Source organism: Lissotriton vulgaris, chromosome 12, assembly GCF_964263255.1.
Source record: "Lissotriton vulgaris chromosome 12, aLisVul1.2, whole genome shotgun sequence".
Lineage (NCBI taxonomy): Eukaryota > Metazoa > Chordata > Amphibia > Caudata > Salamandridae > Lissotriton > Lissotriton vulgaris.
Window position 1 is genome coordinate 463,286,238 of NC_141700.1, and position 24,517 is coordinate 463,310,754.

General features: G+C 48.1%; 1 protein-coding gene across 4 annotated transcripts in view; it reads left to right on the forward strand.

Moving 5' to 3' along the window:
• The window catches only part of LOC147676780 (butyrophilin subfamily 2 member A1-like), a 1,092,512-nt gene that overhangs the window by 787,466 nt on the left and 280,529 nt on the right, over positions 1-24,517 (forward strand). For 3 of the 4 annotated variants that reach the window (XM_086945212.1, XM_086945214.1, XM_086945215.1), the window contains one exon: positions 2,026-2,118. The exons of the other annotated variant lie outside the window; for it this stretch is intronic. In XM_086945212.1, the coding sequence (XP_086801338.1) occupies positions 2,026-2,118 (93 nt within the window). The remainder of the gene's footprint in view (positions 1-2,025; positions 2,119-24,517) is intronic. 4 annotated transcript variants of the gene reach the window in all.

The window sequence follows — 24,517 nt, forward strand, 5'->3', positions numbered from 1 at the left end:
ATTTCAGTGAAATCTCAGAGTAGACATCACAGGCATGACTGCATTAGCAAAGGGTGTGTGTATGCGGGTGTCATTAAAATGCAGCTGTGTCTTCAGATGACAAAGAACCACAAGTAGTTTGCAAAGCAATTGGTCCTGTTTAGATGTTGGCTTTCCGTTTTGACAAGGTAATGACCCCTTGCCAATTCTGCATTGCAACTATTAATAGAACTACTGTCTGTCCCCAATGAGCTCTTCACCACGCAGGTTAAAATATATTCATTTTCTCCTTTATTTGCTTGTTGTTCATTTGAAGGGGCGCTGTGCTTGCACCTCCGAGTATGCATTTCCATTGAATAAAAGCCACTTAGGCGTGTTCTAATGAATGTTCATGGGATACTTAAATATAGGCCTTGTGTTAGGCAAAACACGTACACCTTGTTATGTTATGTTATGTTAAAATTATTTATACCGCGCTCGGTCACCGGACGGTTTCATGGCGCTCATAACAAATGCGGAGGGCAGGAACGGGGAATACTCAAATGCTGATTGGAAGAGGAACGTTTTCAACATCCTACGAAAGCAGTCGTAGGTAGGGCAGTGTCTGAAGGCAGACGGAAGGGAATTCCAGGTTTTGGGGGCCAAAAAAGAAAAACAGAGACCACCGTGTTTTTGCGTTTGATTTTGGGGATAACTAAAAGGTTATGTGAGGTGGAGCGGAGATCTCTCGAGGGGACATATCGCTTCAGACTAGAAGAAGTAAAAACAGGAGCTAAATCAGACAGAGCTTTGAATATCGTGCAGCCAAGTTTGAAAGTGCAGCGCTTAGCCACCGGGAGCCAATGCAGGCTCCGCAACAGCGGTGAAACGTGCTGATGCCTAGGCTGATGGTAAACCAAGCGAGCTGCCTGATTTTGCACCAACTGCAGCCTGTGAAGATGGTATGCGGGAATTCCCACATACAGAGTGTTGGCATAGTCAATTCTCGACGTAACGAGGACCATGATGACAAGGATAAGTGCATCTCTGGTGAGGAATCTGCTGATTTTACGTATCCTGCGCAGATGGAAAAAGCAGGATGAAAGTGACAGCACTAATCTGGGGCCTCATAGATAGGTCACTGGAGATGACTACGTCAAGACTCTTCACAGAGTTGACAGGGCAAGGAGGAAGCCCTAGTGAGGGAGGCCAAAAGCTGTCATTCCATGGGTTGGCTGCCCCGCCCACCAGCACAAGCTCGGTCTTGGTGGGATTTAATTTAAGCTGGCTGTGGTACATCCATTCCGATATCTCAAGCATGGTAGATTGGAAGCTAGTGCAGGAGGAAAGGGAGGTGTCAATAGGGAAAATTAACTGCAAGTCATCCGCGTAATTAAAAATTGTAGCCGCGGATTTACGGAGGGAGGCTATTAGGGGCTGCATGTACAAATTAAATAACAAAGGGGATAGAACGGAGCCCTGTGGGACTCCGCAGGATAGGGGGGAATAGGAGGCGGAGAAGGTAGACAGGTGCACTGCCTGGGAACGCTTATCCAGAAAAGATCTCACCCAGTCGAGGGCTACGCCCTGAATGCCGGCATTTTTGACACGGTCGATCAATATTGCATGATCGACCGTGTCAAAGGCCGCCGACAGTTCCAGCAAGACAACATCTTCTGTGTTGTTTCATCGGGTGCAATTTTACATAAGCGTTTCTCCCCTTTTGAATGGCCTAGCCCTTGTTCTACGGTTTGTAAAATCTATTGTTAGTGTTTAAGACTTGGTAGCACATTCCCTCCTAAAATTCATTTCATTTTGGAGAGTCTTGTGCCTGATTCTGTTTTTTTTAATCTAATTTAAACACTTCAGTTTATAGTCAACTGTTACTCCCTAGAAGTTAGGAATGTCTATTTATACATTAGCACTTTCTGCTTATGTGATGTTTCTAGCCACTTCTTGTGAATACATTGTGTGGTCAGAGGCATTAATTCACAGACAGCTCAGTTATGTCAAAGAGTAAGGGCTTATGAAAGACTAACAATATTTTAAAATGCTTTTCTTGTCCAGTGGGCCTTCCTCCTCTCAGTACTGAATTGGTAGCAGCTTTCATGGAACCCATTAGTGCAAATGACAAAGAATGCAGTCCAGGTCTTAGCTCAGGTACTTTTAAATATTGTTACACTGTTACCCATCATCGTTTTGACTTGTTTACAGTTAAAGTAAATCATAAATGTACTTCAGATTGTACAGATTGACTGTCTTCCTTCACTCTATTCTCCATATTAATTTTAGATACTAGTTTAATTTACAGGCCATGTTAAAACTGTTCTTTATTAGACATTCGATGAAGACATGATTTTTCAATGACTAGGAACTAAGGAATTGCTGCAGGGCATAGGAGTGGATTCATTCATTCGGGAGACCTACCTGATTATAATGTAAATAGTTCCCTGCTGGCTAAACCTTTTAATTCAGTATTGCCTAGTGAGCCAATTCAATCTCCATTTCAGAAAGGATTTTTACTTTAATTTAATTTAATTTATTACATTTTATAACTAGTGCACAACATTCAACGATTATTTCAACACAGCTGATATGCAATACTGAAAGTGCAAATTAACAAACGTAAAAGGAAAACCCAGCAAGGCAAAACAACCCCATATCCTTGCTAGACATGCTGTGGCAATGTGCATCGCCAAAGCACTGGAAGTAAATGTTCAATCGTCTATGGTTGCGCAGTCCGGCATGTAATTAGTGAGGATCACAGGTGAACAAGGTATGCAATGGTCCCCCAATAAAAATAATTTCTGTAGCTTAAGTTACAATTTTTGCTGGTATAAGCCCCAAAAGCCTATAGGTCGACACTGCAGGGGAAGAAGTTTGTTGTATGCGTCGGATTGTGTGTTACAGCATAGCATATCCGTGTTCCAGTCATTGAATGGTGTTGGACCTTTTGCCCAGCGCATTGCGATGGTGCTTTTAGCCAACAGCAGTCCCATAGTGACCAGTCTCCTGCAGTTGGCCTGAATGTCCCTGTCGTATCCCAATAGCGCGAACAATGAGCTAGGCGTTAGGCGTTGTCCAATAACCTGACTCAGTGTCGAGAACACCTTCTCCCAAAATAACAACATCTTGGGGCAGGACCATGCCACCTGAAAATACCCGGCATCCGTCTCTGGGCATCTGTCGCACCTAGATGTATCCCTCAACCCACATTGCGTCAACCTGCGGAGGGTGTAATACACCCTACTAAGATATTTGAAATGGATCATGCGATGCCTGCCGTTCAGGGATACCCGCTTTGTGGCCTTGCAGCATTATGTTCATCCAGCACCTGTCATCAATTACCATATCAAGATCTCTTTGCCACTCCATTCTAGCTTTATGTGGCGGCCGTTTCCACGGCTCCTGAGCCATAGAATATAGTACAGTGATGAGTTTCTCTGGCAAATTTGCTTTTATAATACTCTGCGGGTTCCGACATATCCTCTCCCAGTTGCTGCCACCATGTATGCCAGACCCTGAGATTTTGGAATTTATCCAGTGGCGAGGATCCTTGTGTGCCCTCAGTGTAGTCGTCGCAGCTGCTTAATGCCCTGCCCTGAAAAAGGTCACCCATTGCGCATTTAAGAGAGGATTTTCTTCGGTCTTGTGACTTCTACCATTTTAATAATCTTTTCAATGAAAACGATAAACTATTCATTCAAATTTTGACAAATATTCTTGCTGGTCCGATGAATTGATAGGTCGTAACCTGTCTTTGTTTATACCCAGAAGACCCTTGTCTGCTGAAACGTATTACACGATGGAATATTTGTATTTGGTGGCGGTTAGGGTGATTCTCTTGTCAGCCATGTCCCTTGATGCACAAGAAGGCATTTTAAACTGTCACTTTTTATGATCTGTATAAGTTTGGTTCGGTTTTACCTTCACAGTCTGCAGATCACTCGCAGGAATATAGGAAGAGGCCTCTCACGGCTTCTCAGTGGTGGCTTTTATGTTAGACAAATACAAAAGTCATCATGTACCGGGCAGGGTTGCTTCTGTTCACTTTATTCATAGCGCCTCCTTCTCTGATGAGGGTGACTGGAAGACATTCTAGGCCTTGGTGGCATTCCGGACACGGCTGTCCACCAGTGATATCATTCTCTAGCTTGTACCTTGCCTCTAGCTCGGAGAGAGTCTTGGTTTATGTGCAAGACTTTGGCAGGATGTTGGCTTAGTGGATTAACCGAAAAAAACAGAGGTGCTCATAGTGTATGTGATAGTATTATTCTCTCAGCGTTTTGAATTATGGAATACCCCTTTTTCTCCTGTAAAATATTTTGGGTTGATGTTCTTGGCAGACAAATCAAAACAAAGTTTGGCTGCTTGTTTAGTGACACAGTAACAGAATTATACACTGAGGAGGACGCGTGGCCTAGAGAAGACATAATAGACGCAAACCCTAAGGCTTCCATGTGTACCTGTACAAATCCTACATAATTCAATGACAGATGACTGCATCCCAACTGGATTTATTGATGATAACCACCTGCACCTCTTATCCTGATTTATGCACTTTTCTTGGGCATGACTCGTGGAGGGAAGGAGTGGGGTGGAAGTTTGAGTTTGTGAAAGTTGGGGAGGTTTTCGATTGATGTTACAATAAAGACGATGGTATTGCTTTAAGTACTGCTAGGCACCAGATGCCACAATTCTAATTGTCAAAGCTTAAGGAGTTAGGTCCCGGGACGTGTGGGGGGGGGGCTGGACCCTTTTCAAAGATATACATATACAACTTGCTCCCCCCACACTTCTTTTTTGCTTGATAATGCAAGCACATAAATCAGGACTGCTTCTGATTATGTAGGTTTATTTAGTTTCACCTTTTACTTTTCAATTTGAAATTGAAAAGTAAAAGGTGAAACTAAATAAACCTACATAATCAGAAGCAGTCCTGATTTATGTGCTTGCATTATCAAGCAAAAAAGAAGTGTGAGGGGAGCAAGTTGTATATGTATGACAATTCTAATTGTGGCATGATGGCAATATAACACTCAATAATTCAGTTTTTTTCTCAACAAAAAACACTCCCACTTGATTGCTGAATAGTTGGAAACAGTTTGGGAGCAAAAAGATCGATCAAAACCTCACTTTTGAGATTGTGCCTGAAACAGAGACCTAGAAGACTAGAAAACTCACTGTTGCAGCGTCACACAGGAAATTAATCTAAAATAGGAATGGCCTGGTGGCCAAGGTCAAGGATGGTCAACCGCAAAGCTGCAAACCTGGACGGCTGAGCAGATACCTTCAGAGCTGTCTGCCATAGCAACCAATCAGAAAGGGGACCGGCACTTTGTGGAGAAGAGCAACCCTGGGAAGTGGCTAATAAGGGAGTGAACCTGGCAAGAGACTGACGAGTCAGTCTGCTGTTCACCAGACTGCAACACAAAGCATCTTGTAGGGGAGATGCAGAGGTGGTGATGCTGAAAGCAAAATGACCTGCTTCCTTCTCTGCACATGAACCTTTCCTACCCTCTGCTGAGAGGGGCATGCTGCACCACTCAGGAGCCCAGAGATACCCCAAATGCAACCCAAGAGAAGTGGAGCAATCTTCCTTTAGGAAAAGCCAGACTCAGAGATAGAGCGGTCTGTGGAGGATTTAAATGAAGAGACCTCGTACAGGAGACACATTGGTAAAGTCTGCACAACATGAAATGCTATGCTAACAGTGTACCCAACCTATGAAAGCAATCTGATAACACCAGGTGGGAAAAAGGAAAATAACTCACAAAAAAAAGCACTCCAATACCAACAAAATGCCACATTTCAAGTAGAATACTCAAGGAGAAAAGATGTAACAACATGGTAATCCTTTTTGAATACAGAAATCCGAAATAATTGCGGTAAAGCCAAATCCCATCGACCACACATACAAGCCCTCAAAACCCTAACCTAATAACAGATATGAAAGCATCTGATACCGATGTGACGATGGAACCATCTTGTTGCATACCAGTGCAGTTAAGTTGAAAGCAATACTGGAGGCCAATAAAGACTCCAGAGAGGCACTTAAAAGTCAGATGGGTACACTGGCAATATACCTCACCTTTCTGCAAACCGACCAGGCATAGATAATTCAGAGAGTTGCAGATAATGAAGTAACATTAATGGCGGGGCAGCCCACTGTGTAGGATTTGCAGGAAGAAGTGATAGACCACACTGCTGAATACTCTTCTTAGAATATAGGGTGGAATATATAGAGAACTGCTCTAATAATAAGACTTCCTGAAAAGGTTGAAGACCCAATTATGGAGCTATATCTTGCGAAATCGTTTAATAAGAAATGTGTTACTTACCTGTAACTGCAGTTATCCAGTATTGGTGTCTTTCATAGATTCACATGCCTGAATCATTCCCTGTCGTCTGGATGGGAGTCCCCAGTATATAAATAAGTAATGTCCTATAGACATATATAGAGAAAAGTAGGCCTAGAGTCCGCACCTTAGTAACATATCCATGTCCTTTTGTAAAAAGGACCAAACTATAAAGAAGAGCCAATCAGCTGCCACCTCCCTCTAGAACCTTCCTGTCAGGAGCCCCAGTCCCTCAGATTTTCGTACGCACTAAGCTAAGTAGGCGTGTTACTGAGAGAATTAGGTGAGTCCTTCCAGGGAAGGCGGGAGGGTTGCATGTGAATCTATGAAATACACCAATACTGGATAACTGCAGTTACAGGTAAGAAACGCTTTTCTTATCCAGTATTATGGGTGTCTTTCATAGATTCACATGCCTGAATCAGAGTAGCAAGCAATGCCAATAATTGGAACAGCATGTACAAGTCATTAGATAATACATATCCTGCGACTATGAACCATCAATAGACATCAACAATAAGCATTAGTAAAGAAATGTGCATACCAGAGTAGGATGGAGGGACGGAGGAAGGCTCACCATACTGAAATAGATGGCGTAGCACTGCTTGTCCCACTGCTGCATCCTTCATCAGCTCTGCATCCAGGCAGTAGTGCCTAGTGAAGGTATGCGGCGACTTCCATGTTGCCGCCCTGCAAGTGTCAATGACTGCAAAGAGTAAAAACCACAGTTGATGGACAGAATGCAGAACAATGTCATACATTCACCCCAGTACAGAGATCTGGGCCTAAATCCATTGTTTTTTTGCACTCCACACCACCCCAGTTCAGACATGGCCATATGCAAATCAGTCTGACCCTGTGCCTCATGGGAACAGTCCAGCCCGAACTGCCAAGCCATGCCTTCCCTGGACCGGAAACAAGCTTCCGAGGACCGGTTTCTGGCATTCCAGCCGTCTTCAGCCCGGCTTGCTTGAATCCAGTGGTGTGGAGAGCATGGGACCTTCATTAGCTCTGTATCCAGGCAGTAGTGCCTAGTGAAGGTATGCAGCGACTTCCATGTTACCGCCTTGCAAATGTCAATGACTGGCACCCCTGCAAAGAGTGCCATAGAAGTGGACATAGCTCTCGTGGAGTGCGCTCTCACTTTGGAATGCAATGGCTGTCCAGCTTGGTCATGACAGAAAGCAATGGCTGCAGAAATCCATCGGGAGATGCTCTGTTTGGTAAGCGGTAGACCCTTCCTAGGTCTGCTCTAAGCTACGAATAGCTGGTTAGACTTTCTGAATGTTTTCGTTTATTCAATATAAAATTTCAAGCATCGTTTGAGATCTAAAGAATGCAGTGATCTCTCAGCTGCTGTGCTTGGATTTGGAAAGAAGGAACGTAGAACCACAGGTTCATTTAGGTGGAAGTCCAACGGGACCGTTGGGATAAACCTAGGATTGGTTCTCAGGAATACTCTGTCGTTTTTAAACTGTAGAAAAGGATCCTGGATTGAAAACGCCTGTAGCTCACTCCTCCTCCTTGCAGATGTGAGCACTAGGAGGAGTGCTGTCTTCCACGAGACATACTTTAGGTCAGCTCTGAGTACTGGTTCGAACGGATGTTTCATGAGCTTATTAAAAACCACATTGAGATGCCAGGTAGGTGGCAACATCCTTACTGGCGGGAAAGACCTGTATAATCCCTTTAGAAATTGCTTAATCAACCTGCTTGACCAGAGAGATGGACTCGTTCAAGTTCTTTTATAACGAGATATTGCTGCCAAATGTACTTTAATGAAGGAGTGGGCTAGGCCCGACTGTGCCAGATGTAATAGATAAGGTAAGATTTGCTCTGGTGAGGAGGAGAAAGGCTGAATTCCTTGATCTGCACACCAAACACAAAAGCGCTTCCATTTCAGGGAATACGTTTTGGTCGTGCTATCCGCCCTTGCTCTGGCAAAAATGTCTCTACAGTCTTGAGGAATATTCAGATTCCGGAACTCTCGGAACTCAGGAGCCAGGCGGCTAACCTGAGAGACTTCAGATCCGGATGTTGAACTTGTTTGTTGTTCACCGTGAGCAGAGATGGATACTGCCGCAGTGGATCGGTGGTTTCAGGGATAGACGGTGGAGCTCTGTGAACCAATGTTGCCTCGGCCCAGTTGGGGCTATTGAAATTAGAGTACAAGGCTCCACCTTCATGTTCCTTAGGACTTTGGGAAGCATCGGGAATGGCGGAAAGGCGTATGCAAAGACGTTGCGCCATGCGATGGAAAATGCATTCCCTAGAGACCCTGACTGGGGAGGCCAACTTGCGAAGTGTGGGCATTTGGCATTCACTCTCCTCGCAAATAGATCGATTTTGTGGCGTGCCCCATCTGGAGTAGATCTGGTCGATAATTTGTTGATCTAGCTCCCACTCGTGTGACGATTTTTTCTGCCTGCTGAACTTGTCGGCGAGCACATTGTCTGTGCCTGGGACATATTCCGCCCTTAGGGCTACATTGTTGAGTATGAGCCAATTCCAGATTTTTTGCGACTCGCGAGAGTGTCAGCGGGCCCGTCCCTCCCTGTTTGTTGAGATAGTGCATCGTCGTAGTGTTGTCAGTCCTGACGAGCACTAGGGAGTTTTTGATTCTTGGTAGGAATGACTGCAGGGCCAGGAAGACTTCTCTCAGTTCGAGAAGGTTGATATGGAGTTTTTTCTCTGCCACTGACCATTTGCCACTTATCTGCAACTCCTGCAGGAAGGCCCCCCAACCTTCCAAGGTAGCGTCTGGCGTGATGACATGAGGAGCTGCGGGAAGTAGGAATGTCAATCCTTGAGATAGGTTCTTTGGCGACATCCACCAGTGTAAAGCATTGACGATTTGCACTGTCAACTATTTGCAACGACCCCATGCATTGCACCCACTGCGTGGATAATGCCTCTTGCAGAGGACGCATCCGCAGACGGCAATGTGGTATCAGTAGAATGCATGATGACATCATCCCCAAAAGGGACTTGAAGAGACGAACCGTCAACACTTTCTTTATGGCCACTGTCGAGGCTAGAGAAAGGAGCTTGCGTTTCCTCTGCTGTGATGGGAACGCTCTTGCAGAACATGTGTCCAGGGTTGCCCCCAGAAAGGTGATGGTTTGAGAATGCTACAGGGTCGACTTCTCTTGGTTGAGCGTAAGACCCAGATGATCGAAGAGACTGAGACAGGCATTGGAGGATCTGGAAGCGTCTGTGAAGGATGGTGCCTTTATTAGCCAGTCGTCCAGATATGGGAAGACTTGGTGACCGTGTTGCCTGAGGTATGCCATCACTGGGGAGAGACATTTGATGAAGATGCGGGGCGCTGATTTGAGACCAAAGGGCAGGACACAGAACTGGAAGTGTCTGCCCGCTACTGCAAACCTCAGGTACTTTTTGTGATATTTGGGAATTGGAATATGAAAGTACGCGTCCTGTAAATCCAGTGACGCCATGAAAACTCCCTCCTCTAGAAGATGCAAGACTTCTTGTATCGTGACCATGCGAAACGACTGCTTCCTCAAGAATTTGTTCAATGCCCTGAGGTCTAGTATCGGCCTCCATTTCTTCTCTTTTTTCTGGATGAGAAAGAATCGGGAATAAAATCTCTTCCCCTTCTGTGATGGTGGTACCTTCTCTGTTGCTCCTTTCCTTAGCATAACAAAGAGTTCTTGCAGAAGCAGTCGTAAATTCTTGTGGTGCATTGGGCGAGGAGGAGTTTGTGCAGGAGTACTCTCGAATTCCATGGAATGGCCAAATTGTATTAATTGAAGGACCCAACGGTCCGTAATAATTTTCTTCCAATTTTTTAGAAAGTGGGTTAGTTTTCCTCCAATCTTTAATAATTGAGATGAGGTCTGGACTGGCTGGATAAACAAGTCATTGACGTATTCCGTTCCTCTTTTGAGCTCTGCCCCGAAAGGATGACTTTCCATATGAGGACTGTCGGCCCTGCTGTTGTTGGTGCTGCTGGTATTGATGTCTACTCTGATTGGAAGAGTAGGATGACCTGTTTTGATAACCACCTCTGTAGGAGGATTGTCCTCTTCCTCTGTTTACTCGAAAGGACTGATTCCTATACTGGAGCGTGCCCAGCACTCTTGAGTGTCAGTGTCTTTTTTAATATTTTGTAGTGCCTCATCAATCTTGGAACCAAGCAGAAGTTGGCCGTCATATGGCATGTCCATCCCTTCCGCCTTAACACTGCTCCCCCGGCTAGTTTGCGGAATCCTGTCATTGCTACATCCATTGCACAGTCTATCATCTCTAAAGCTGAAGTTTGACCCTCTAGAAGTATCGTTTTCACTTCTTCCTTCGAGGCATCCGGCAGTTCAGACAGGCATGGGGCTATATCTGCCCACAGTTGTCTATTATAGCGCCCCAGAAGCACTAGGGCATTTGCTGCTTTAACTGTCATCGCTGACATTGTGGAAAATCGTTTTCCTATGTTGTCTAATTTCCTTCCCTCCTTATCCGGTGGCGCCGATAAGGGAGATGAGGGATTTCTGGAGTTCTTCTGTGCAGCCTGCGTCACCACCGAATCGGACTTAGGATGTCCTGTCAGGCAGGCCGGTGCCGATGTTGGAGCTTTGTATTTCTTGTCCAGGCGATGGACCACTGGCGAAACTGAAGTGGGATTTTGCATCACCTGTACCCCCTGTGTCCACAGATAATCAATATTTGGAATCTATCTCGTCGATTTCTTAAGAGGTTCTTTAAAATCGTACAGGAAGCAGTCCTGCTCCTGTGATTCCATCGTAATCTGGAAGCGTTTAGCGGCCCTTTCTACCATTGTGGAAACCACCGATGTCCACCGGCGGAGAATCTGAGGTGGCGGGCATTGGAGATGCTGGGGAAGGTATAACATAATCGTCCCAGTCTTCATGGACAGATTGATCGTCCTGCACTTCACCTTCCTCTTGTTGTTCTCCTTCCTCTTCTTCATCGGAAGACTGAGGACTAGGCACATTCACCCTTTCCTGCTGGATAACCAAGGGCGGTGGTCGTGGTCTTGGCGATGGTACTGCCCTGGTAGGTGGAGGAGCTGGAGATTCTGGGAATCTCTGCTTGTAGTCCTGAATGAGGAATCTCAGATCTGTAACCAAGGATGCTGGTAGACAGACAATAGGCGTAATTTGTGGTTGGACCATGTGCTCCTGAACATCCTACTCATCCGAGCTTTGACATTTAACATTTAGTTCTGAGGGGCTAGTGGCTTGAAACATATTCCCGTTATCAGAATCCTCATCTTGAAGGAGACATGCTGGTGGTAAACGCTGCACAAAGCTAGGAGAAGTTAACTCCGGCGTTAGTGTCTTTTTGGTGATTTTGAGACGTACAGAAGCTGCTTGAAATTCAGAATCACTCAACGGCAACGGACCCGTCGATGGAGTGATCGTCGATGAAGTAGTGTCGACGGGATTGTCGTTGTCGACTGTACGAAAGGTATCGTCAACAGTGTTGTCGTCGATGGCAGTGATGCAGCCGTCGTCGGTGCCTTCGTCGACGGTGTTGTCGACGGTGTCTTCGTCGACGGTGTCTTCGACGACTATGTCTTCGTCGACGGTGTCTTCGTCGACTGTGTCTTCGACGAGGCCTTCGTCGATGGGGCCTTCGTTGACGGTGATGATCTCGTCGGCGACGCTGTCGTCGGCGAGGTAATTGTCAACGGGGTCTGACCCGCTGTCGACGATGGGGTAGTCGTCGTCTATGAAGATAATGACTACAATGCTGTAGTCGTCGAGACTGTTGTCGTCGACGTTGAGACACAAACAGGAGACTCAGCTTTCCTGAAAGCTGATGATGTCGTCGACGAGGTCCTCGTCGTCGAAGGCGCAGGCTTCTTGAAGGTGTGAACCTCCTTGTCAGAAGCTGATTTTGACGGAGCCTCTGAAGACTTTCTTGGTGTCTTCCTTTGAGGAGCGTCCAGAGGGCTAGGGGAAGCTACCCTTGGCCTTTTAAGAGATATCTTTGAGGAGACTGAAGAGCCCTCACTTTCCTCAGAAGGCTCTAGATTATCTCTGTCCTTGAGTCTTTGGAGCCAGATCAAAAGGCGTCCTTCACGCTCTATGAGGGTTTTTGTAGAAAATGTTCGACATACCTTGCAGTCCTTAGCTGAATGATCAGAGTACAGGCAGTACAGGCAGTCCTTGTGTTGGTCATCTATGTGGAGCCTTTCTTTCCACAAGAGCTACATGCTCTGAAGAGACCCTTCTCAGGAGTGTCAGCCATAGTGTACAGCTTTCACTTGAGAGAAAAATCCAAAAGTTTGAAGAAAAAAGCTGTGAAGAAACAAACCTGAACAGAACTCAGGGGGAGACTCCCTTAGCACAACGTGCGGTAGAAAATCTGAGGGACTGAGGCTCCTGACAGGAAGGTTCTAGAGGGAGGTGGCAGCTGATTGGCTCTTCTCTATAGTATGGTCCTTTTTACAAAAGGACATGGATATGTTACTAAGGTGAGGCCTCTAGGCCTACTTTTCTCTATATATGTCTATAGGACATTACTTATTTATATACCGGGGATCCCATCCCGACGACGGGGAACGATTCAGGCATGTGAATCTATGAAAGTCACCCATAATACTGGATAATCTGGTTGCTCCTTGGTGCCTATCCAGGTTCTACTCAGTGGAAAGAGCACAAAGGGTCCCATTGGCGACACAGACACCTGGTGTATTCCTAAGGGCAGTGAAAGCCCTCCTACTCAGCTATGTAATTGGATGCTGCCTCCTACAGATGGAATGACACAATGATTTGTACAAAATGCAAGATAGCACGTTTTTTTGCTTCCTGATCTATACAGCTGCTGAGCAGCAAGAGCAAATAACACCCTTAGAAGTCAAACGTCCTCTAAACTGAAAATGTTAAATATATATTGGTGTTCCCGGCCACGTTAAAGATACTGGGCAGTAAAGTTGTCTCTCTTCTGCATGGACCTCTCAGTGGGCGAGGAATGAAATACAACTGGGTGGCCCTACACCACATGGAGATAACGCAGCTTGTGAAGTGCAGAACAAATGAGATGCCAAAAATCAAAGACACCAATTCCACAGAGGCACCTGAGGAACCCACAGAGCATAAAGAAACCATTACACAGATTACAGCTTGGTGAGACAGACTACAGGCAGGAGAAGGGGATTCATCGGACTCCAACACAAACACACAAGACTTGGCAGAGGAGGAAGAGATCTCTGAAGAAGGAAGCGGCCTATATCCAAAAGATCATACTTGTGACAGCCGAAGATCTATATTGGATCTTACAAATCAACCAAATAGTCCTGCAAGTCACAGATACCTGATTGAACTGTGATGAGAACTGGAAAATTAGGACTCAGCTGATTTATTTTTTATTTTTATTTATTGCATTTTGGTTAACATAACACAAATACAATACACTCACAGTCCAGTCATAAACACCATGCGGGGCACGTTGACACAGTTACATGGTACACTGGGAAATAAAAAACAGGGCCATATACATTAGTTATACCGGAGTACTTCCAGTTGACATACTATTTTGTACAATATTAGAAAGACACTGATTCGACCCATATCACACAATCAATTACACCTGCATGTCTCTCCCAATACCTGGTTCACCATGCCTGATGTCTGCCTCAGAACTAACAACTCCCTCAGGCTCCCTGTCTCCTTGCCAATCAAATATTGCAGGAACAGGCTCCAAAAGCTTTTGAGTACGTTCTGGGAAGGTACAAATTCGCTGTATACCTCTGTCTGAGTGTTAAAATACATCATATCTTTTGTCCAATCCTCTATTCTTGGAGGAGGGCCTCTAGGCCACTGCATGGCTACCCACCTTTTGGCTAGCAACAGACCAATCGCCACCAGTCTCCTGTACACTTTAAAAAATACTTTAATCGTACCCCAACAGTGCTAGGAACGGGTCTGGGTCCAATGGTAGACCAGTTATGTCCTGAAGGGTCCGGAATACTTTATTACAAAACTCAAAAAGGTTGGGGCAGAACCTGGCCACATGCAGAAACCAGCCTCCGGCTCTGCACAACGAGAACAGGATGCAGAGTCTCTTATGCCATATCGATATAATCCGTCTGGTGTATAGTACACCCTATTCAGATGTTTAAAGTGGATGAGGCGTTGCCTGCCATTCTATGATACCTGCCTAGTCATCTTACAGCCATAGCTCCACCCATAATCATCTATTGTGCGACTCAGATCTTTTTGCCAACCCAGCCACGCCTTCAATGGATACAAACGTCTGTGTCTTGCATGAGACTGTAGATGCTGGCGACCAGCTTAGAAGGGGTGGGGGATCGAATAATGTGCGAAAGCACTGAAACCTCTGCCGGTTCTTGAAGATCGTCACCCAGTAGGTCTAGTAAAGTGTGTCTCACTCTATATATAATACTGGTATTGGTCTAATGACGAGTGTGTATGCCCATCCGCTTGATTATCCTCCCAGCTGCATAACACCCCATCCTTGAACAAGTCCCTAGCCGTCGTAAGCCTTATCTTATCCAGTATTTGGGTGTCTTTCATAGATTCACATGCCTGAATCATTCCCCGTCGCCGAGACGGGAGCCTCCGGTACATAAAAAAGTAATGTCCTAAGGACATACATAGAGAACATAGGCCGAAGGGCCTCCCCTTTGGGGCCTTTCCACGTCCTTATGTAAAAAGGACCGAACTCTCATCGTTAGCCAATCAGCTCCGACCTCCCTCTAGAACCTTCCCGGGAGGAGCCTCCGTCCCTCAGATTTTCTACCGCACGTTGTGCTAGGGAGTCTCCAACCTGAGCTCTTCAGGTTTATTGCTTCGAAGTCTCAAACTTCTCTGGAAAATCCCTCTGTTCAAAGGAATAATTATCCTATCTTCGACTGCCGTCTCCCATGTCGGAATCCAATAAAAAGGCTTCATCCATGGCAGACTCGCAAAAGAAAGCCCTTCTCAGGGCCTGTTCCTCCTGCGGCAAGAAGCGGATTCAAGCGGAGGATAAGCACGATCTGTGCTTGTATTGCCTGTACCCTGACCACGTCTCTGACAAGTGTAGGGTGTGTAGAGCCTTCCCAAAGAAGACTGTAAAGGAAAGAGAGGCTCGCCTTCTCGAATGGCTCGACAGGCTTAAGGACCGAGACACTCTGGAATCTTCCGAGGGTAGTGTCTCCGTGTCCTCAAAAGTCTCCAAGAAGAGACCCAGGGAGCAGTCCCCTGGAGAGACAGACACTCCTCCCAAGAAGGCGCACAGGAAGCCTTCGGAGGCACGTTCCACCACCTCCTCCGTGTCTGCTCGAGACGACCAGAGGTTCAAGAAACCCGCTCCATCTACTAAGCGGACCACCTCGGTCTCGACCACCGTGTCGACCACTACGGCCTCATCGCCCTCCGCGACGGCCACGACGACCACCACTGCGTCCTCAGGCGCACCAGTCTCCTCTACCATTCCTCTGAAGTCTTCGTCCAAGACCAAAACAGGATCATCGACGGTGTCCCCACTGTCTGTGTCATCGTCGCCTAAGAGATCCAAGTCAAGTTCGAAAGGTCGGCCTTCGCCGAAGAGATCTCAAACCGAAGGATCGTCACCTAAACAGTCAAGGTCAGGTTCGAAAGGCCCGCCTTCACCCAAGCAATCTCGAGTTGAAGGCTCTACCACCAGTAAGTCCACGGTTCAATTGTCCCCGCAGACTTTGGTTCCATCGACAATATCGGAATCGTTGCAGTCGCCAACCCAGGCGGCGGGCGCGCCATCTTCACGCACGTCGTCGGAAGGGACCCCGGCGCCATCTTGGAAGGAATCAAGATTGGTCGAGGTCTCCATTCACTCGATTCCACCCTCCTCGGTTCCCCCAACGAAGGGGTTGCCACCCGATCAGGAGCAGGTAGCTCTGCAGAGTGAGGATTCCGATGAGGAGAACCAGCCCGATCCGGCCACCTCCCTATCGGACAATCACGAGGACCAGGAGGAAGTCATGTATCAGGAACGTTCCGTACACTCAAGTGTCCGCACGGAAACCACCCCGATGATCTGTTTGCCCGTATCCCTGGTCAACGATTTGCGCTGCCTAGTGCAGGACTATAAGCAGAGATTCCCGGATGCCGACAGCGGAACCCAGGCACCGGTCACCCAGGCGCAGCCGTCTGCCTCGCGTCCTTCCGCTCTCCAGGCCCGGCCTCGGAACCAACCCCAACCTCGTGCTCGGCCCCAGCCTCAGGTAGAGGACTCCTCTGAGGATGAGGAGGGGGAGGCGGACTTGGAGGAAGGTGAAGTGCAAGACGTCGACTCGGACCAGAGAAACGACGACGCCGATGCTGCGTCATCCCAGCATTCGTCAACCCCGGCGTCCCCACAACCGCGCCAAACCGAAGCGACGGACGTCGGGGGGTTCCACAGGCTAGTGGACAGGGCGGCTAAGAGGTTCCACATGGCGGTGGAATCCACGGAAACGGAATGCTTCCTCCATGATTTCAAAGAACACAGCCAGAAGTCGGCCAAGTCCATTCCAGTTATAGACTTTCTGTGGGAACAAGGCAAGAAGTTGATGCTTACACCTGCCTCGGTGCCGGCGGTTGTTCCGCGCCTGGACAAAAAATATAAGGCCCCGCTTACCGCGCCGGCCTGCCTTACCGGCCACCCCAAACCGGATTCGGTAGTGACTCAGGCGGCTCAAAAACAATCCCGCAACCCATCCTCGCCACTGTCCGCACCCCCGGACAAGGAGGGCAGAAAATTGGACACCATTGGCAAGCGTTTCTCTACCACGTCCGCCATGACCATCAAGGTGGCAAATTCCATCGCCCTGCTAGGGCGCTACAACCGCCAGCTATGGGAAGACATTGCCCCCTACCTGCAAGACCTGCCGGCCACGGTCCAGGACGAGGTGAAAGCTCTCCTGGCGGAAGGACAAAACTCAGCTGCAGAGATCATCGACTGCGCCATCGACGCAGCCATGACTGGATTCCGCCAGTTGGCCGGGGCTGCCGTGCTCCGGCGCCAGGGCTGGCTCAAGGCAACGTCCTTTCGACAAGAGGTCCAATCTAAGGTACTGGACATGCCATTCGACGGTCAGTTTCTTTTTGGGGAAAAGATAGACGAAGCACTCCAGGCCATTAAGAAGGATACTGACACAGCAAGGGCGCTGGGCTCCCTCCAGTCCCGGAACCAGTCCTTTCGGGGTGGCCGCTCCAGAGGCCAGTATTCCTACAGAGGTTCCTACCAAAATAGGTCGTCCTACTCCTACGGCAACAGGAACCAGCCCCAGCACAAACAACAGAACCGACAGTCGTCCTATGGGAGGTCGTCCTTCAGAGGCAAATCCGCCAAGAAGGGCGCTGGCGGCCGCCAGTGACCATTTACTCCAGCCAGTCCCACCACCGTCTCAATCCTTTCAAATTGGAGGAAAACTGACCCACTTCCTCCCCAATTGGCGAAAAATCACTACGGATCGGTGGGTACTACAGATAATTCAATTTGGACATTCCCTCGAAATTATCAACACCCCTCCCAACACACCTCCGCTGAAGCGTGCTCACAAACACCTGCACCTCCTTCTCAAGGAAGTCTCCGCCATGTTGGTAAAAGGAGCCATCGAGAGGGTCCCAGCGTCCCAGAAGGGGACTGGATTTTATTCCCACTTCTTCCTGGTCCAACAGAAGGGAGACAAGTGGAGGCCAATCCTGGACCTCCGGGCGCTCAACGCCTTCCTTCGGAGTCAGTCCTTCCGGATGGTAACGTTACAGGAGATCCTGGGAGCGCTGGAAAGGGGAGACTCGATGGTCTCCCTGGACTTACAGGACGCCTACTACCATATCCCCATCCTCACAAGGCACAGGAGGTTCCTGCGGTTCGAGGTAGCAGGCAGACATTACCAGTTCAAGGTCTTGCCCTTCGGCCTCAAGTCCGCGCCACGTATCTTCACGAAGTGCTTGGCACCGGTGGCAGCCTTCCTGCGGCAAAGAGGTCACCAGGTATTCCCCTACCTGGACGACTGGCTGGTGAAGGCGCCTTCTCCGGGGGGCGCGACCGCTTCCTCCAACGCCTGCAGCGCACTTTTTCAACAGCTGGGTCTGACGATCAACCTCAAAAAATCCTGCACTACTCCATCCACGAGGATCACCTTCCTAGGGGCTACCTTAGACACGGATTGCGCAAAGGCCTTCCCCTCGGAGGACAGGACCAACAAAATACTGTCTCTGGCCGCGGCGGTGGCCAAGAAATCTCGCATCAAAGTCAGGACATTCACCTCCCTGCTAGGGATGATGTCCTCCTGCATTCTCCTCATACCGCACTGCCGGCTCCGCATGCGTCCCCTGCAGGAGGCTCTGGCGCGGCAATGGAAACAGAGTTCCGCTCGTTCGAGGACGTTATCAGGATCACACCGGCCATCATAAAGGCCCTTCTGTGGTGGAGAAGGCGGAAACACCTGACGGCCGGCTTGCAGTTCCTCCTGCCGCCGGCACCCCTGGTCATCACGACAGATGCCTCCCTGGAAGGCTGGGGCGCTGTTCTATTGGACCTTCGAGTCAGCGGCAAATGGGAGGCCCAAGAGAAACTACTACACATCAACCTCTTGGAGCTGAGGGCTGTGTATCTGGCTCTGCAAGCATTCCTGCCACGTATCGGAACTTCCCCGGTGCTCGTCAAAACGGACAACACCACGACGATGCACTACCTGAACAAACAAGGGGGAACGCGATCTCTCTCTCTCTCACGAGAATCGCAGAAAATCTGGAACTGGTTGGTGGCGCACGGGCTCTCCCTCAAGGCGGAGTATGTTCCTGGGAAGGACAATACCATCGCGGACGCCCTCAGCAGGCAGACCTCTCTCTCCCACGAATGGGAGCTGCACGGCGACACAGTGGCCCACCTCTTCTCGCAATGGGGAGCCCCGAAGATCGATCTCTTCGCGACAGCAGGGAACGCCAAATGCCCAAGCTACGCAAGCTGGCATTCCCAACAGGGGTCGTTGGGAAATGCTTTTTCCATCGGCTGGTTCAGCGTGTTTGCGTACGCTTTTCCTCCGTTCCCGATGATACCGAGGCTCCTCCGGAAGATGAAGACGGAGCCGTGCACCCTGATCCTGATTGCTCCGTACTGGCCGAGACAACACTGGTTCTCGGACCTGCTTCGCCTCTCCATCAGGCCCCCGATTCACCTGCGACAACACCCGAACCTCTTAACGATGTCCGGAGGCCAGGTACACCACCCGAACCTCCGCTCTCTCAAATTATCGGCCTGGCTCCTGAGCACCGAGAGTTCGGAGACCTAGAGATCCCGCAGGACTGCAGGGCCGTCCTAGCCAAAGCGAGGGCGGGCAGCACGAACAAGACCTACTCGCTGAAGTGGAAGAGGTTCTGCTTGTGGTGTTCGGAACAGGGCTTACACCCTCTACGGGTCACCCCAGTGCAGCTGCTACCGTACCTCCTCCACCTGGCTCAATCGGGGCTGGCTCACGCCTCCATTAAGGTTCATCTGGCTGCGATTTCTAGATTCACCAGGACCTCATCAGGGCCTTCACTATGGTCCAGTCGGCTGATAAAGCAATTTCTGAAGGGGCTCTACAGATCCTTTCCGAGGCCTCGGAAAGTCCCTCCAACCTGGCAGTTGAACTTGGTGCTCAACCAACTCATGAAACACCCATTCGAGCCCATACACCGGGCCTCTCTCAAACATCTCTCCTGGAAAACGGCACTCCTGCTCGCCCTGACGTCAGCCAGGAGGGTCAGCGAACTTCAGGCGCTGTCTATTCAGGAACCGTATCTCCAATTCAGGCACGACCGAGTGGTACTCAGGCCCAACCCTAAATTCATACCTAAAGTGCCTTCAGACTTTCATCTGAACGAACCAATTGTCCTCAAGTCCTTTTTTGCGAACCCTTCCACAGCGGCAGAAAGGGCGCTGCATTCCTTGGACCTTAAAAGATGTCTCAAATTCTACTTGGACAGAACCAAAGATGTACGAAAGTCTTCTCAACTGTTTGTAGCCTACAGCAACCCGCGAATGGGTTTGCCCCTAACAAAACAGAGCATCTCCCGCTGGATTTCATCAGCGATTGCGTTTTGCCATGATCAGGCCGGACGGCCTTTAACGGACCAAGTGGCTGCCCACTCTACCAGAGCGATGTCCGCGTCGGCGGCGCTCTTCGCTGGAGTGACGGTCCTGGACATTTGCCGAGCGACGCCCTGGAAGTCCCCGCACACCTTTTCCAGGCATTACTGCCTGGACATCGAACTGCAGAAGGATGCTGCAGTGGGACAAGCGGTGCTGCGCCATCTCTTCCAATAAGGTGAGCCTTACCTCGTCCCGCCATCCAGGTATGCACATTCTTCATGGTTTTTCTGCTATATGCATGACTGTATATTACCATGTTCTCTCATGTTGTCTGTAATTTATGCAGATCTGCTGGAGGTGAGAATGTGCTTTACCATTATGCATGTATAACTGCTGGCTACTCTGATTCAGGCATGTGAATCTATGAAAGACACCCAAATACTGGATAAGAAATGCGTTACTTACCTGTAACAGCAGTTATCCAGTGTTGGTGTCTTTCATAGATTCACATGCAACCCTCCCGCCTCCCCGGTAAGGACTCACGTACCTCTATGTCTAGTTGCGACACCCTAGCTGGGTGCGTACGAAAATCTGAGGGACGGAGGCTCCTCCCGGGAAGGTTCTAGAGGGAGGTCGGAGCTGATTGGCTAACGATGAGAGTTCGGTCCTTTTTACATAAGGACGTGGAAAGGCCCCAAAGGGGAGGCCCTTCGGCCTATGTTCTCTATGTATGTCCTTAGGACATTACTTTTTTATGTACCGGAGGCTCCCGTCTCGGCGACGGGGAATGATTCAGGCATGTGAATCTATGAAAGACACCAACACTGGATAACTGCTGTTACAGGTAAGTAACGCATTTCTTCTGTAAGGATGAGAAGACTTCCCTTTCTCTACCTGACGGTAACCAGGTGCACCATTCCAATGGTGTCAACAGTGAGTACAGTAGGGCGCCCATTTGCCTATCTAGAAAATTCCGCCAGACATGAACAGTAGCATTGAGGGAGTTCAGAGTGCTGTTTTCTAAGCGGAACATTAAATAATACCTGAGGAATAGTGGCCGGGCCTGTCACCACTTTCTCTATATATAGGTGTGGAATAGATTTTGAGCCATGTACCCATGCACAGGCATGTGAGCATTGAGCTGTCTTGTGGTAAAAATCTTGATCCGGGGCATTGACACCCCCCATGGCAATGTGAGTCTCCCACTTAACCATGGGTTGTTTTTCAGCACAAGCTAACGCAATTATTAGCGACCTCAGGGTGTCAAACATGTGCGTCGGGAGAAGCATGGGTATATTTTGGAACAAAAAAAGAGGAATCTTGGAAGGACTATAATTTTCATTAATACAATTCTTCCCCTCAATGAAAGAGGAAGCCTAACCCACCTAGCTATGTCATCCTCCAGTCTACTTAAAGCTCTACCATGATTATCCATTAATACAATAGTAGGGCCAGTATGTACCTGAATTCCTAAATATCGGACCGACTCCGTGGTCCACTGTAGGGGGAATGCCACAGTCGCCAGACCAGTAACTGGCGTTAGTGGAAATATTAAGGATTTGGTCTAGTTAATCTAAAGGCCAGATAGCTGTCCAAAGCAGACCACCTATTCTAGAACAGAAGCATGGTGTCTCTCAGTGTAAGCCGATGCTATCAGTTGATAGCCTGAAAATCAAACTTCCCTAGGCCCATGACACTCCCTCAAGGTGCATAAGAGGGGCTCTGCTGTTAAGGCGTACAGCAAAGGGGACAAAGGGTAGCCTTGCTGGGTGCCACGAGAAATGGAAATTGTTGACATGACTAAATTCCCCGATCTAATTCTAGCTACCGGATCCTTATATAGCACCTGCACTGATTGGATACAAATCTCCCCTACGCGTTGCAGTAGTGGCTTCATAAATAACTATTATACTGAATCAAACACTTTCTCAGCTGCTAAAAAAACAGCAGCAGCTTTGATTTTCGGGTTTATAGTTTGAATTGCACCGAAGACAGTTCTAAGGTTGTATGTGAGATTGCTGCCGGAAACAAAACCTCCTGTTCCGCACCAACCACTAGCGGGACCAATGGTGCTAATCGGTTGGCAAGAATTCTAGCAAATATTTTTGTATCAACATTCAAAAGGGACAGTGGCCAGTAGGGTTAGAGCACTCATTAGGAAGTTTCCCCTGCTCCAGAAGAGTGACTATCATGGCCTTCCGCATCGATGGAGGCATTATTTTATTTGCCGCCATCTTCTCAAATAGAGTAACTAAGTGAGGAATAAGAAGATCTTGATAGGCTTTGTAGAAAGCAACCGTTAAACCATCCATGCCAGGTGCAGACTCCGCCCTCATTGCTTTTAATGCAACACAGATTTCTCTAGGGTCCAATGGGGCCATGAGGTGTTCCCTATGCGAATCAGTTAGCCAAGTCATCTGAATGTGAGCAAGGTATTCCTCTATAGCTGTGTCATTTTGTATTATCCGATATTTATATAGATCAGCATATTACTCAGCATATCTACCAGCAATCCCAGCCACATCGTGTACCAGATTGCCATCCTTGTCTTCAATTTCTATGACAGTACTAGCCTCCCGTTTTGTGCGTTGTAAGCGAGCAAGTATGACACTTAGGCGTTAACCCTCTTCATATGTGCGAGCAGTAGCGTATTTACCCAAATGTTTAACCTCCCTGTCTCCTGCATCATGGTATTCTTCCAGAGTTTGCTTAATGTCCTCTAACCATTTGGTATCTCCCGATCTAAGGTGAGCCTGTTCCAACCTTGCTATTTCTTTACTCAGCTGATTTTTAGGTCGAGCATGGGCAGGGCATACGCTGCTCTGTGGGCAAGCTGTATTAGAGTACAGGCTTGAAGCTCTGCCCACTATACACCCATATTTTTCATTGGCTTGTGACAGTGCCCTTTGTAAATGCTGGCTTCTGATTCGTTAATGGACTTATCTGAAAGAAACACGTTAGTTATAGATTCCTTACATTAGAATTACCCCCAGGCTTCAGACTGGATACAGAACGTTTTTTCGTCAGCAGTACCTCTGCGCATCGGAATGTGGCGATGGTCGGCTCCGCGTTCGTCGTCGGCGTTGTGGTTGCCAGGATGACGTCGCAGCAGCTACTTGAAAATATGAAATTAAATGAAAATAGGTACTTGTAAAGCGCACGGCTACTCCACAGAGTGTCCTGGTGCTGACAATGGGAAACCGAAATACAGAAACAAAGCTTGCAAACAGGACACGGCCACACAAAGAATTACAGCTGGAAAAGCCAGGTATTAAGCTGTCTTCTAAAAGTCCTGCATTCGGTAAGGGGGGGGGGGGGGGGGGGGGGAAGAAAAAAAGGGGTTCCCAAAATGTGTTTTCTCCATGTTAATTTCCATAGGAAACTTTAGACAAGGCTATAGGTCGAACGGGTGAACAGAATTACCCCAAATTTGGCAGGGAGAAGGGTCTTGGTCTAGAGAGCATGCTTTTGTTTATTTGGTGTAAATTCGTTCAGTGATTTTGCAGATACATCGACATTTATAGATATCGATATTTGGGAATTCTGCCATCTGATTGGCTGAGGCGTTACGAGCACGAGCTTGCTGCTTATTGGCTGCGAGCGGTTGCAGCTAGTAAATGTTAGCCGCCATTTTGTGATTCTGTTGAAGCGAGTAAGGGAAAAAATGGCGAGAAAAGTAGGAAAAACGAGGGTAGGAGTGCTGTAAGCTCTGTAGGGTGGTTAGGTTGTGGTATAGAGGGAGTGTGAAGCGAAGTATTTACCCTTACCGGTGTTAAAGTGATGTTTTGCCCAGAGTGAGATGGAGGCGAGGTGAGGTGCAGGTAAACTCGGGGATGAAAGCTTGCGCCTAAACTGTGAGCTGAGTGCTGTAAACTGATGTGCTCTGGGCGCTGTAGCATACTGGCCGGTTTAGCATCGCTGTGCAGGTGGTGTTAGTATGCATTGAGACTATAGCAGGAGTGGGAAGCAAACTACTCACTGTTACCGCTCTGAAAACTCGGGGATGAAACTGTGAGTGTAAGTCATGAGCTGATTACTGTAAAGTGATGCGCTGTAGGATACTGGCCGCAGTACCATACATGTGTAAGTAGTGTTAGTATGCGTTTATACTATACAGGGAGTGGGAAGTGAACTACTCACTGCTACCGGTCTGAAGACTCGAATGCAGTGTT